At 45.2% G+C, this 14,125-nt stretch overlaps 1 protein-coding gene across 5 annotated transcripts in view; it reads left to right on the forward strand.

The window, feature by feature from the left end:
* PPFIBP1 (PPFIA binding protein 1) overlaps positions 1 to 14,125 on the forward strand; it is a 101,739-nt gene that overhangs the window by 51,554 nt on the left and 36,060 nt on the right. For 4 of the 5 annotated variants that reach the window (XM_066319647.1, XM_066319648.1, XM_066319649.1 and 1 more), the window contains exons 3-4: positions 2,925 to 3,085; positions 4,941 to 5,146. In XM_066319647.1, coding sequence (XP_066175744.1) covers positions 3,022 to 3,085; positions 4,941 to 5,146 — 270 coding nt within the window. In that variant the 5' untranslated portion in view covers positions 2,925 to 3,021. Of the gene's footprint in view, positions 1 to 2,924; positions 3,086 to 4,940; positions 5,147 to 10,681; positions 10,797 to 14,125 lie in introns of those variants that run through there. The other variant, XM_066319651.1, reaches the window with a different exon arrangement.

A 14,125-nucleotide genomic window follows, 5' to 3' on the forward strand; every position in this document is an offset into this window, starting at 1 on the left:
CTGGGAAGGTGGCCAGAGCAGGATGTGCTGTTCCAGGCTAGTTTTCAATGACCACTTTTAGTACCAAATAACCAGGGAAATGGGATTTTGTTGCATCATCCCCAGCTGTTCCGCCTGGGGGCTTTTTGTTCTCTTCGATTTCACCTCTCCAAGTTTCTAAGCTCTGGGCTTGGTCAGGCTGCTAACAGATGCTCCATGAGTGCTGGAAGAGTTTTTGGACGTCTGTGTGTTTGCAGGATCTTGCTTCAGTAAGTTTTATCTTAAAATTTCTCCCTGCTGCTCTCAGCAGTGCAGCTCATTTGGGAGTAGCAGTGGAGGAAGCTCAATGCAGAGCAACGTGCCTTTCCTTGGAGGCAGAGCCAGGTAACCTGGAAGTCTCTTGGATGCTGTTGGTACCACTGTCTGCTCCCATCAGTAGAGCTGTCTTAGGGATTTCTGACAACTATAGACAAACCCCTTGTTTAGGAAAACAAGGAATGCTTTTTGCAAACATGAGGGTTGATTGTACCTGGATGAAGGGCAAGGATGGGGATTTTTCTGTGCCTACAAGCCATGGCTATATTGTGCAAGTTCTTTGTCCCCAGATCACGCATTTCTAGCCAGAAAGTGAGAATTAAGGGGTGCACTGTGAACAAGTGTGGTTAGGGAGCACTCTGTTCCTTTGTGTGTTTTTAGCCTACATAGGCTTTTCCTACCAGCCTCCAGGACTGCGTTTAATGCTTGATCATGAGCTGCACTGATCTTGCTGATGCTGAGGTAGGAAGGCACCAGTGGAGGTCTCCAGCCCAGCCCCTGCCCGAAGCAGGGATACCCAGGACAGGCTGTGCCATGCAGGGTCCAGCTGTGCTGTGAGTAGCTTCAAGGTTGCAGACCCCAAAAAGGCAACCCCTTCTATTACTTGCCATCGCCGAAGTAAAAAAACTTCTAAAAATAATTTCTTTTTTTTAGGCTTTTTTTTCTCCCCCCTTTTTAATTTTAAGGTGAACTTCCCTGTTTTTTTACGTGTGCCCATTGTCTCTTGCCACGACACTGGGCACGACTGAGAAGAGCCTGACTCTGTCTGCTTTACTTGCCCCGTGAGGTGTTTCTGCACTTTGAAAAGCTCATGTGCACTTCTGATTCCCAAACATTGAATGGTTTCTGTGGGTTTGTGGTTGCTTTCACTCTTGGTCTTTTTTCACTTAGAGCTGTGAAGAATCAGTGTTTTGCCTGGGGCTGTAGAAGCTCGGGGCTTTCTTGTCTGTTCTTTGCCCTTTGAGGGAAATCCACAGCAGATTGTTCACACTCTGCCTTCATAGACACCCATATTTGAGCAGGACCTGATAGCAGAGCCAGAAAATCTTAGGCAGTTAAAAAAAGAGACATCAATGTTTTTCAAGTGAATGTGTGTGCAAAAGCTGCATTTTCTGCTCATTTTTATCGGATGTGGAGGCACCAAACCAGTTGTCTTGTAGGATCTGCATATTCTGGCAGGTCTTATACTGATTGAAGCTGAATGTTTATGTTGTGTTTAAAACTCGGGGCTTCCTCCTTGAAGGCTGGAAGTCTTTAGTTACGATGCTACTGCATTCTTTAAGATTTGCAACATCTTCACTTACAGGTATTTTGACTATTTAAGGTTCCCTTGGTTTTTCTGACTCTGACAACCATGTTATAAAACCAGGCATTTCCCAAAAGCACAGCAGTCTTTTTGCTGTTGTTCAAAGGTTACCTTAGGGTTTGGACCTACTTCATGTAATAAAAATGTTGTTGTGGAAGATGAAATGTTTGTTGGCATTTTAAGGATAACATTTCAGCAAGCTGGCTGGCAGCCTCCAATAAGAGCTACTTCCCAGCTGGGTCAAACCAATAAGGTGACTTGTAGGAGGGAAAAATTAACAGGAATTTTTGTTTAGGTTTGTTTTTTAGTAGATTCTTTTCCAGGACTTATGCCAGAGATACGGTGAACTACTTTCTTAATTGCCCGTGTTGGGGCAAATGTCAGCAGTGGTGTGGCCTAATACAAAAACCAAATGGCAGGGCATGCAAAGGTTAAAGTGAGTTTTCCTTCCTGATGTTTGTTTAGCTTTGTTCCCTAGCTGTATTTATAACAGAAGCAGTCTCATGTGTACTAGATCAAAGCCAAGGCAGTCTGGGCGGTGTTGGTGGTTTGTGTGTCCGTTGTGGTGGGCTGGAAGGATTGGAGATACTTCTGACCCCTGCAGCTCCACTTCAGCCAAGTTCCTAAACACCTGCTTAACTTGTAGCACATCAGGATTTCTGGTTTACTAGCTCACCTACAGGCAGCACGTTGGGCAGGCTTGCTTTTCCAGCCTGCTGGAAATACTCCTTTGGGGACCACTTCTGGCTTGTAGAAGTTCAGGAGTGAGATCACATTGCATTGTAACGATGTGAATCTGCTAAACTCAGAGCAGGGATAGTCCATGCATGCACACTGCATCCAGTGAGCTGTGGGCATCTGAGAGATCCTGCCTCTAGGCAGACAGTTCCATGCCAGGAACTTCCGGATTGTAAGACATCCAAAAATCTCAGACAAGTGGTCAGACTTCTCTTTTTCTGTTTCTTGGGGAAAAAATTACTGCAGACAGTCATATGGTTTACTGCTGAGTTGCAGCTCTCTTCTAGTGATAGAAGGCCTGTGACTTCTCTGTGAGCTTCCTGGAAGTGCCATGTGGGATTTTGGAGGTATTTTGTGGGATGCCCTGTCAGTGGCATGGACCTGTCAGTGGCATGGACCTGTGGGCAGAGCAGGCCATGGGCCACTAGAAACTGGGTCATTTTGTCAGTTGATTCCTTGATCTCAGTCCATACCTCATGGTGAATACCTCTAGGTTTTATTGTGGTCAACAAATCTTCTTTCTGATCTGACAGTAGTGATGCCTGAATTCAGAGAACATGCAGTGAAATTAAATTCTCTTTTGCAGATTAATTTGCAGACTTGAGGCTCTGGACCAACTCACAGCATTGGTGTTTTACTCCTCGTTTGGGTGTAGCTGGTGATTGTTCCTGGGAAGAGAAAAGATGATGAGTGATGCAAGTGACATGCTCGCTGCAGCCCTGGAGCAGATGGATGGCATTATAGCAGGTAAACACATTGGGCAGGTGTTTATTTTGCTTCTTGGGTCTTCCTTTCCCCCATTGGGAAGACAAAGTTACAGGTGGAGAGGGGAGTACGCTGGGAATTGCTTTTGGTGCCTTCCATAGCTTAGAGCTTTGAGTTCACAAATAACCCAGTGGAGGGATTGCACAGACTCTCACAGGCTCCATGGATTGAGTTTTCCCCTATCCTCCCTCAAAGGGCTGCTAGAAGTGGCTGAGTGATGCAGTTCAGCTCCTGCATGGAGCACCAGGAGAGTCAAGGACAAAAGTGGCTACTCTGAACTTCCCTCAGCTTGGAAGAGTTAAAACATTAATTGAATTTTCTTTTTTTTTTTTTTTTTTTTTCTCCCAAATTGGAATACTTTGGATCCACATGTTTGGTTTGGAACTGCCTTGAATGTTTGGATTTTTTATAAGTACTTGTAAGTTGTAAGTTGCCCAGTGAGAGGCATCACAAATAATACAACCTCTGCTTTTAAGCTGAGTCTAGTGAGTTAGAAAATAATATGAATACCTAACACATAGGAGGGAAATATTAAGAAGTCAATAGTCAAAAATACCCTCGCAAGTATAGCAACACAGTTATAAAATTTTTAGTAGCTCCACTTAAACAGTTTTCCTTAGGGAAAAAACAATCATACAGTCTGTGCTTTGTTTGAACAATGACTCTTCTCTGTCTAAAGATATTAAGGACGCATAACAGGAACACATATAAAGAGGATTCAGTTTGATCATGATGATCTCCAAAAATACATGTAAGCTGTGACTTCAGTAATTTCCATAAGTAGACACTGGTATTTGGATCTGATCATGTGTTTGTGTTTCCAAGAGCCCAAGTTGGTTATGGCAGGATGAGGTTTAATATAAAAACAAAATGTGATGCTGAAAGATTTAAGTCACCACAGAAATTCATTTACCCATGTCTGTGAATAGATCTATAAAGGAATATAACAAAGGGATATCAGCTCCTGTGCTCTTGAGGTTATGTTTCTCTTTATTGTTTTCAGTGGAATTTAGCAGAATACTTGGATTTTTGTGACTTGCCAGATGGGGTGAATGAAAGTTCATTGAAGTAGGTATATGGCATATCCTTGTAGTTTCTAAAAGTTGACAGCACAAATGAAGGTCTGTCATGAACACGTCTCATTGTGCTGAGGTATTACAGAATTAAGGTCACAAGTCAGTGTACTGGAATTACAGCTGGAATTAGCTAGGTTGGCTTAAATCAACCTTAATCCTAAATTCATAGTTTCCTTTCTTACTTAATATATAGCAACTTCTAATGTAGGTCAAATATGCATCCTGTGAATTTATGCAAATGAGAGATTTTTCTCTTTATTAGCATGCTAATGTCAGTGCTACTGTGTCAAATTGCTGGCTTTAAAATTTATTCTCATGCAGAAGCAATTTGGTCTTATAATTTATCTTCATCTTTATTATTTTAAAAATTTCCAGTGCCTTGGAGCACTGTAACATATTCATGCATGGAAAACGCAGGACATGGTTTCCACTGGACACCGTCACTGGAATGTGACTTGGATCATTCAGTGCCTGCAGGGTTACTCAGGGCATTGGCAGAGGATGTTCCATCCTTGGCAGCACCTTCTGCCTTGGGAATTCATACCAGGGAGCAGATGCCCAGTCCATGCCTCAACCCCACAAGCAGGTTGTGGCATTCCCATTCCCTGAGGACCAGCCCACCTCGTTCCTGCTGGAGTTTCCCTTCCCAAGCACCAGTGCTGGGTTTGGTTGGGATAAACCCTGCCAGGAATAACCCCCAGCCTCAGGGTGTGCCCAGCCCTCCTCCTGTGCCTGACCCCGTGCGATTTTGCTCCCTGCAGGTTCCAAGGCGCTGGAATACTCCAATGGCATCTTTGACTGCCAGTCCCCCACCTCTCCATTCATGGGGAGCCTGCGGGCGCTGCACCTCGTAGAGGACTTGCGGGGCTTGCTGGAGATGATGGAAGCAGACGAGAGAGAGGGACTGCGCTGCCAGGTCCCAGACTCCACGGCAGAGGCTCTCATCGAATGGCTCCAAAGTCAGATGGTACAGTCTCACCTTGTTCTACCTCTACCAGGCTCATTTTGGGTGTTGGCTAGACTGGCTCTATTTCACACCGCTATTTATTAAGCTTAGAGTGAGTATCAGGAAAGAGATTTTGTTTTGGAGATACTGCTGTGGAGTCTTGGAAAAGCTGTTGCTCAAATGCCTTGTGCAGTGGGTTGGCCTTTGCTGTCTTTGTTGTACCACTGTGCCTCAGTCTAGGGGGCAAACAATACTCGGTAACTGCAGTTTCATCTTAGAGGACTGGGGAAAGACTTTTGTTCAAGAATCAATACACAATTCAAAACAACAAAAGAGTTGTTTTGAATACTTTTCAGTTAAAAACCATTTTGGCAGCATTTTTTCAGTGGGGATCGCTATTACTACTGAGCTTCCTTACCTGATTTATAACGTAAGGGAGTGGTGTAAGCTTGGCATCACTTCAGTCTGGATATCAAACCAAACCTTTATTTTCTGTGTTTGTGAATCAGCCAGTCTTTGTCACCTTACTTCAAAAATACACAGAAATACAACAGACAAGACAGTTCTTTCCCCAAAAAAAGAACTTTTGGTATTCCCAAAAAATCAAAGATTATCTGAGTGTAGGTTACCCAAAGACTGCTCTGGGAAATAAAATGTTTTACTTACCAAAAGGTGAGTTTAAACAGTATCGTTTTTGAAGAAGCTGCTGGGTTTGCCTCCAGATGCCCTGTAGCTGGTGACTTCTGAGTAAGGACAAGGAAGTCCTTGTGCTCATGGTGTGTGGCAGGGTTTGTGTTGTGGAGGCTCAGGTGTGTGCTGGTTTTGGGGAAGCTCTAGCCGTGGAAGTCAGAGGCCACACTTGGGTTTTTAAGCCAGCCTCACCACAGCTGTCACAGTGACAGTGGTGGGTGAGCACTTCTGCATATTCTGACAAATCCATCCTGCAGCCAGGTCCTGCTGTGTCACACGCTGGGTGTTGGCCAAGGTGATGCCTGCTGCTGAAATTGGGGTGCCAGCTCTGGTGAAGGCTGGGGCTGCTGCAGGACTGTGGTGGCTCTGTGTTCTGTGTGTCCCTGCTGTTGGGACAGACAGCCACCACTGCCTGCTCACTTCCCAGGATGGGCACTGCAGCCCCTGGGAAGAACTCAGTCTCCCTGGAGTCACGGCTGATCTCGCAGAAAGCATTTTTATCTGGCCAAATGCATTGATCTCAGTGCTCAGTCGCAGCCCAGAGGACTGCTGGGTGCAGGGCTGCATTGGCTGCGGCTGGCACTGGGCAACCCTTTTGCCATCTGCTGTCATGAGGGCTGAGCACAGCAATGCGGGGACAGATGGGCACCTTGGACTTGCTACTGTAGCCCTTGCAGAAAGATCTGAAGGGAGAGCCTTTTTGCTTTTTTAAAATCTTTGCTTTGAACTACTCACTTGGAAATGCTTGAAACTTAATGAAGCACATGGGAGCCCTCCCACTGCCTCCAGTGGGATTTGGATCTCACCCCTGCTGTCAAAGTGTGGCAGCCAATGCTGAGATCAGGAGGAGACAGGAGTGACATTAAAGTCAGATCTTTAAAACAGGCAGAGTTCCTGCTAACATCAGCATTCCCTGCCTGTGTAACATACAGCTGTGAACATCGCTGTAACTACTCGCTGCTCTCTGTGGCCATAACAGGTTTCATGCAACTATGGCCTTGATAAACAAAAAAATATGCCAGATAAACAGTCTTGGAAACTGCACTTTCCCATGATGTTCACAGTCATCTGTAGGCCATGTTTAGTGGTGCTGATTATTCTAGAGTGGTGCAGGTTATTCTGGAGTAAAGGGGCGCAGCAGCATGGCTGAGGCTGCAATGCCTGCTGAGATTAATGAGGTGGAAACCAGTCATTGCCCCCTGTCATGGCAGTTGTGTGATTTTGGGGTGCCTGGCTGGTGAGGTCTGGAATGGGGCCCTTCAGACCTGCACGATGTGGATGATGTAATGGCAGTGAGACAGCAGTGGGTTTTTATTGCATCCATGGGCTCAGAAGGAGAGGAAGGGCTCTGTTGTGCTGTTCAGTTTAGTACCTCCCAACCAGTGGAAAAGATGTGCAGGGATTGTGAGTACGAAAGATTGCAGAAAATTGCTATTCCATCTATGCCTCAATTACTCTTTATTCTGCCTCAAATTATTACCCTGTATTCTCTGTCATCCTTAAAGCCCCTTGCAGGAAAAACTTAATATTCCATTTATAGTGTGCTACAGCTACAGGATTTGCAGGTGTCACCGGTGTCACCAGTCCCTGTCTGAGCAGGGAGGTGTCACATGAAGTGCCTGGGTGGTTTGCAGGAAGATTTTTTGCAACTATGCCCCTCCTTAGAGAGGAAAGGCAGACACCTTCTTTGTTTGAAACTGGTTTAATCCTCCATGCATGAAGTTGCATCCCCTAGGATGCTGGCACTGGTGTGTGACATCCCATGTGGGGCGGTAAGCAAGCCTCGTGTGTCTCAGAGGAAAACAAAAATAGTGTTTGCTGCTGCCAGACAGTGTGTCACAGGAGAAGAATCCTCCCCTGGCTCCTGCAGCAAGCCACTGGTGCCCACATTGGGAAAAGGGGATGACAGCAGTCACCCGAAGTTTGTGTAAAATAGAGCATTCAGTCTTGCCATGTTAGAATGGCTGCCATGTGTCCTTGATCCTTCTCCTTTCTGCTCCTCTCTGTGTGTGTGTGCAAGCACTCAGAAAGGGCCAGTGGATTAAAACACTTTGTGCTGCTTTTTGTTTTTTTAGCGGGTGGGTGCCAGATGGCCACGTGACACCAGAGCACACGTACGATGCCCTGACATCTGGCACAGCTCTTCCAACAGAATCCATCATGTGGTCCCCAAGGGGAGCTGGGAAGAGTTGTACATGCAGCTCTCTACTGCACAAAGAAGTCAGTTAAACTGTAACATGTCACTGCAGCTGGAAACTGATCTCTGCTGCTGGAACCCTGCTCATGTCTCCATGTGCAAATGGTGAACGTCTGGGTGAAACTACAGACGAGGCCATTTGTTCCAAGTCTGGAAGGGGGCTGAGACTTCTCTGAGCTCAAACATGTTTGGACTCCATGCTTTCACTGGGAACCAGGCCTGAAATCCATAGTCAGGTCGTAACTATTCCAGAGGTTCTGGAGTTTTTTCAGAATACTCTTGGTCAGCAGAAATGTTTAGTGTATTTCAATGTGCGCCTTAATAACGCATGTGCCGTACTCTGTGAAAATGGAGTTTCTGGCTTCAGTACAGGCTGTGTGTGAGTAATCTCTAACATCAGCACCAGTAGCAAAAGCATTTTAAACAAAATTCCACATTTTGCAAGACCAAGGCAGCCCTGTTGTGTCCAGCTGGAAGCTGATAGATCCATCTCTTGAAGAGTAATTCTCACAAACCTTGCTTCCAGCCATGAGCATTGCTCCAGATTTTCTTCAGCTGAAACAAACAAGAGACAGTTTTCCTTCTGGTTATTACTTTTCTTGAAAGTGGTTGGGTTTTTTTTTTTTTTGCATTTTTAAAAAAATGCATCTTATGCAACAACCTTTCCAGAAAGAAGAAACCAACTGTTTCTTGTTAAAAACAAGAGTGAAGGGTAGGAGTGGGTGGACAGTACCTTCCCACGCCTCCGAGCCTTTTTCCCCATGCTCCTCATCTGAACTTTTGTTTGCAGGTCCTGGTGTGTGCCTTCTTCTCCTGAAAGGATGTGCCCCTGAAGGGAAAGAGCCAGGACAACACAATATTTTTTCTTCAAGACCCACAGCAAGTGTAGCTGTGGCTTTAGCTTTGGAAGTGACTTTCTGAATTTAAATATGTATATTATAAGGCATATTTTAATAATTATTTTCACTCCATAAGTGAATTTCTGAAATTGACTTTACAATGAAGCAAAACTTTATGGCCTCCAAAGGTTTCTTGAATCATACAGAGTCATAGAATCCTTAAGGTTGGAAAAGACCTTTAAGATCATCATCAGGTTCAATCACAGAACATTTTCAGCTCATCTCAGGATGATGGTTGAGCTGAAGTATCCATCGTGGCTCATGCAATCGAGTGTGTTGCTGCTGTCTCACAGACCGGCTTCAAATTTTCACATTTTTTTCTTTAAGTTCATTCTTCCAGAGGGTAGCTGGGAGTAATGGGAGTGAATATGAGGGGATATTGGCTTTAAGAGAGAAATTTTCCTTGCTGGATAGACATAGCTTACAGAGATGTGCTGACCTATTTGGACAAGAGGGTGATTCCCAAGTGGCAGTTTGGTTAACCAGGAATCATCTCTTACTCATGGGAAAAAAAAAATAAATCTTGTCTTCAATCCCAAGTTTGTTGTTTGATTATCCTGGTGTGGGTGTACAGTGCAGTCATTTGATTCAGCTTCTGTTTATGTTGAGTTTAGGTATCAAAAAGTCCTATGCTAATGTGTGGCAGCAGGGTGTTACAGCCAAACAGTTTGAGATCTCTCCTCAAGTTGCAATATGAAAGGAGTCTTGTGATACTGTGTCAGCCTGTCATCATCCACTCCCTGCTGGCAATGCATTTTGTCCATGAGAGATCTACCTCCCAAAGTTCTGGAAATACAGCGCCCTGCTCCTTGCTAAAGGTCGTCATCCAGATTTGGTGTGTTTTCAGCACTGGAAGATAATAGGGGCTCGTTTATGGTACGCCTCAGCATGGCATCTTCATGCATCAAGGATGAGTTCTTTGGCAGTAAGAACAAACCATCAAAAAATCACCATTCCCTATCCAAAATGCATCAGCTTGGCTTAGAAAGCACAGCTTCTGCTTGTCCTTTGCTCTCCTGATATTTCCTGAGTTATTCAGCATTCATGGTTTTGAGATCTTTCTCTATCAATGGTAGTTGTAGATGTTTCATTATAATAATATAACTGATTTTTGAGATAATCACAGGACTCTCGGAGCTGGGCTCTGTGGTCAAAAATACTAAGAAGTTGTCATGCTGCTGCTCGTAGTGAGTCAATTGAAACTTGAACCCGAGGACAGAGGTTGGTTGTTAATGTTGCTTGGTACATCATTCTGAAGTATGACATAAACTTGGGACGAGCCACTTGTGAGACCTGGGACAGTTGAATCAACTTTTTCTTCCATTTTTTTTTTTTGGCGTCTACAACCGAATTAATTGCATGTGCTCCTGTGGCTTTTCCAATTGCTAGGAAACCCATCCTGTTTACTTTGTGGTTAGGTGAAGGGGCGGGAATTGCTCTTTTCTCCCGTGTTGTTGGGTCGGATTCTTTCCGGGAGGGTTCGGAGGAGGGGGCTGCACTGGTGACAGGCACAAGGGTGGAGACGGCCGGATGACACCTGCGTGGGGCTGTCCTTGCTCCCGGTCAGGTTTATGCTGCTCTGCCCCTCCCTGCCTGCATCCTCCTGCTGTGTGTGCCGGCTTGGAGGAGTTTCGTGCCGGGCTTTGATGTGTTAATTCCCCAGAGCTGCTTGCTCCGCCTGAGGAGCGCTGCTGCTTCCCACGTCTCCCACTCCGCTCGCCTCCATCCTCGGCAGGGCGAGGGGACCTGCTGTCACTTAACCTCTGCTCAGAGGAGCCCGGAGCCCTCAGCCTCGGCTTCTGGCGTCCGTGAATGCATGGAAACAGTCATGACCAGCATGGAGTATAGCTGGGACATTCACGGGCACTGCGTCTGGCTAAATAAGGTAAGGAGATCTCTGCTTGTGCTGGCTCCTGCGTTTCTCCCAGTGGTAAGCCATAGCTGGGCAACGCTGGGAATGAGCCTCTCATCCTTCTCCTGTACCAGGCACCAGCTGGGCTGCTGTTGAGGAAACGGAGTGTTGTGGAAAGGTTGCATCTTCCCTGTTCAGCAGCGTGTTATTTATGCTTACAAAATGTTTCAGGTAAATGCCTGAGTAAGGGGCTGTGTTCAGCTGCTTTTCTTTCAGAATTCACTTTTATTGTAGCAAAGTCTGTGAAATGTAATGTGGGGGGCTTTGAGTGCGTTGGTGGTTGTTTTTATTTCTCCCCTTGTCATTCTCTGTGGAGGAAGTAACCTGTGAACTTCAGGAAAAGCTTAGCAGCAGGACTGCTGCAGAAGTATGTGGAACAGGCTGCAAATATTCCGAGCAGGGAAGCGAGAAGTGCAGGAGAGGCTGGTTTGGGGGGGCAGAGGTGGGCTCCCACCTAAACTTGTTACACACCAGCTCAGACAGTATGACCAGCATGAATTTGGGATGGGATTGGTGCTGACAGAGGGTAAAGCAGTCACAGGTCTGTATCACAGGTGGTTGATACTTGGCTTGGGAAACCCAGAGGCTCTGCCCAAGGTGCGCCAAGTGATGCTGAGGTGGCAGAGGCCAGAGGAACCCTCTTGCAAGGGGCTCTAAAGCTGAGGGAACAAGCAGAACAGCAGCAGCTTTGCTTAAGTGGGCATAGGTAATGTGTATTGTAATGATCTGAACCAGTAAGCATGTTGATGAGCTGTAATTTAACTCCAGATGGTCAGGAAAGAGGTGTTGGGAAAGGCTTATTGGTCCAACTTGACTGTGACTTGACTGTGGTGGTCAAAACAGTAGTGCAATCTGCTGTACAGGGAAATGATGCTGTGCTGTGGCAGCTCCTTCTATACAAACCAAACTGCACATACAGCAAGAGCAGTGTGATTTGTGCTGCTTATTTCATCCCCAAAGCAGAAGAGAAAATTAAGGAAAATGAGGGTATCAGCTGGGGTAGGCTAAAAATGAGGTTGATTTTTGGAAGGAGAATTTGGCAACTGAAAGGAAACAGATTTTATTTTATTTTATTATTATTATTATTATTATTATTAGGTTTAGACCAGGAGCCACTAGAAAGGTTCCTGCGGTTTGGAATGCTAGCTCACTTCCAGGGAAAAGGGATTAAAGACTGAAGGCAGGGAAGCTGTGAAAGTTTGGTGATGCATCTACTTACTACAGGAATAATTCCCTCCAGAGCAGCATGGATTTTTACACTTAGATGATTACAGACAAAGCTTTACACACGTGTTTATCAGATTAGCTGTGGATTGATCTTGCAGAGTTTATAAGTGCACTGGGTCTGATCTTACAAGGCATTTTAAGTAAATGCTTGACCTCAAACTTCTGCGAAGCCTCACTGGCATTGTGACAACTGTTCTTTTGTTTTTAGGATTAAAATCGACATTGGTAAATCTGCATTCTCTTTCCATATAGTGCTTTGCAGTTAGTATGCGCTAACATACTTGAAAACACAAGTAAAATCTAGCTGCTTAATTGAAGGTGGATTTTAAGTTGCTGATGAAAAAAGCCTTCTTTGGGAAATGGAAAGCCTTTCTTACACAGCTAGTAAAGTATGTTAATCCTTCCTTGACTTAAATGATACAAATTTGATTCAGAACTACCAAATGCCCTAAATATGCTTGCAGTTGCTGTTCAATCAAATATTTGCTTTTCTTTTTTTGCTTCTTTTATTGATTCATTTCTTTGCTTCCCGCCTAAAGCAGAGCTGTTGCTCTGCAGGGTGAGTAGTTGCCAGGCTCAGTCCAAGGTGAGGATGCAGATTGCCTGGTGAAGGGATGCTTCTGAGGGACACACTGAGTGTTGCTCACCCAGGTTTTGCACACACCAGGTCTCTTGGCATTTTTCAGACCTCCCTGCAGCCCATTCCTTCCTGTTGGGGCTCCCTCCACACCATCTCCTGATGCACTACTTTCCTAAATCCAGTGTTTGGTCATATTCCCATTCCATTTTTCTTCTGTCCTGCTCACTACAATTATTTCTCTGTTCTTTTCATATGTTTCATCTCCCCTCTTCTTTCCTTGCTCATCTCTCTGGGAAGAATATCATGCCAGGAATCAACATTTTACCTTTGAAGACAGTCCAGAGCAAAGATCTGGGAAGGTGTTGTGTGTCCAGTGGCTGCAGGCCCTGGGTGTGTGCACCACTGTAAGCAGTGCTCAGGCTGCTGCTCTTGGAAATAGCTGCCATGGTCCTTCTTTGTTATCCATTCTCCAACTATCATAATTTTCTCCACTGAAAACAAAGTCAGGGCCTTTCTTGCCTTTTCATACCTCAAATTAAGAGTCAGTCACAGGTATTATACAGAAGTTACAACACTTCAGGCAAAAAGCAAACAGTTCTTCTGTTGTACACGAAATTTTCTGGGTTTGGTGTGCTACAGGTCTGGTTTTATGCAGATTTTAGAAAATATTTCTGCCAATACTCAGAAAAGAGATCTTGGCACCCAGTACACACAGCTTGCAAAACTAAGATATCTATGCAAGGCTTCTCCCAGAGAATAGATGTACCGCCCTAAGTGTTTGACAGGATGAGAGGAAATGGCCTCAAGTTTTGCCAGGGGTGCAGTTAGGATTAGGATAGGATATTATGAAAAAATTCTTTTCTGAAGGAGTTATTAAACATTGGAACAGGCTGCCCAGGGATGTGGTGGAGTCATCCTCCCTGGAAGGATTTAAAAAAATGTGTGGATATGGCACTTGATGGCCTGGTTTAATGGTGCACATGGTGGTGGTGCTGCTGGGTTGATGGTTGGGCTTGATGGTTTTAGAGGTATTTTCCAGCCTTAATGAGTCTGTGATTCTGTTAGCACTAATTTTTGTTTTGTGGGAGCCTTTGTACTTGTCTTGTTTGGGGTTCCCATCACCTCTTTCTAAAGGTAGGGTGCAGGTGCAGCCTGAACTCTCCCTCTCCAAATGCTCCTGCTTTAAAGCCAAGGCCGATGTGCTGGGCCAAGCAGATTTTTCCTGAGAGACGTGAACGGAGTTGAACGACGAAGGTGTCTTGGCAAGATGCTGCGCACAATGACTAACGTTCTGCTTTCACACCTCGTTGGTTTTCACAGACATTTTAACTGCACTGTGAAACCAAGACTTCCCTCCCTGCATTTTCTTCCTGCAGTCTTTGGTTTTAGCTAATTTGTGTCTGGTTACGCTGACTGGAGCTATCCGGGGGTCAGTGGTTCAGATATTGATGTGGTGGTTGGGAGGCGAGGAGTTAAGTCTGTGCTTTGGCAAGGA

This window comes from Sylvia atricapilla, chromosome 5, assembly GCF_009819655.1.
Source record: "Sylvia atricapilla isolate bSylAtr1 chromosome 5, bSylAtr1.pri, whole genome shotgun sequence".
NCBI classification, from domain to species: Eukaryota; Metazoa; Chordata; class Aves; order Passeriformes; family Sylviidae; genus Sylvia; species Sylvia atricapilla.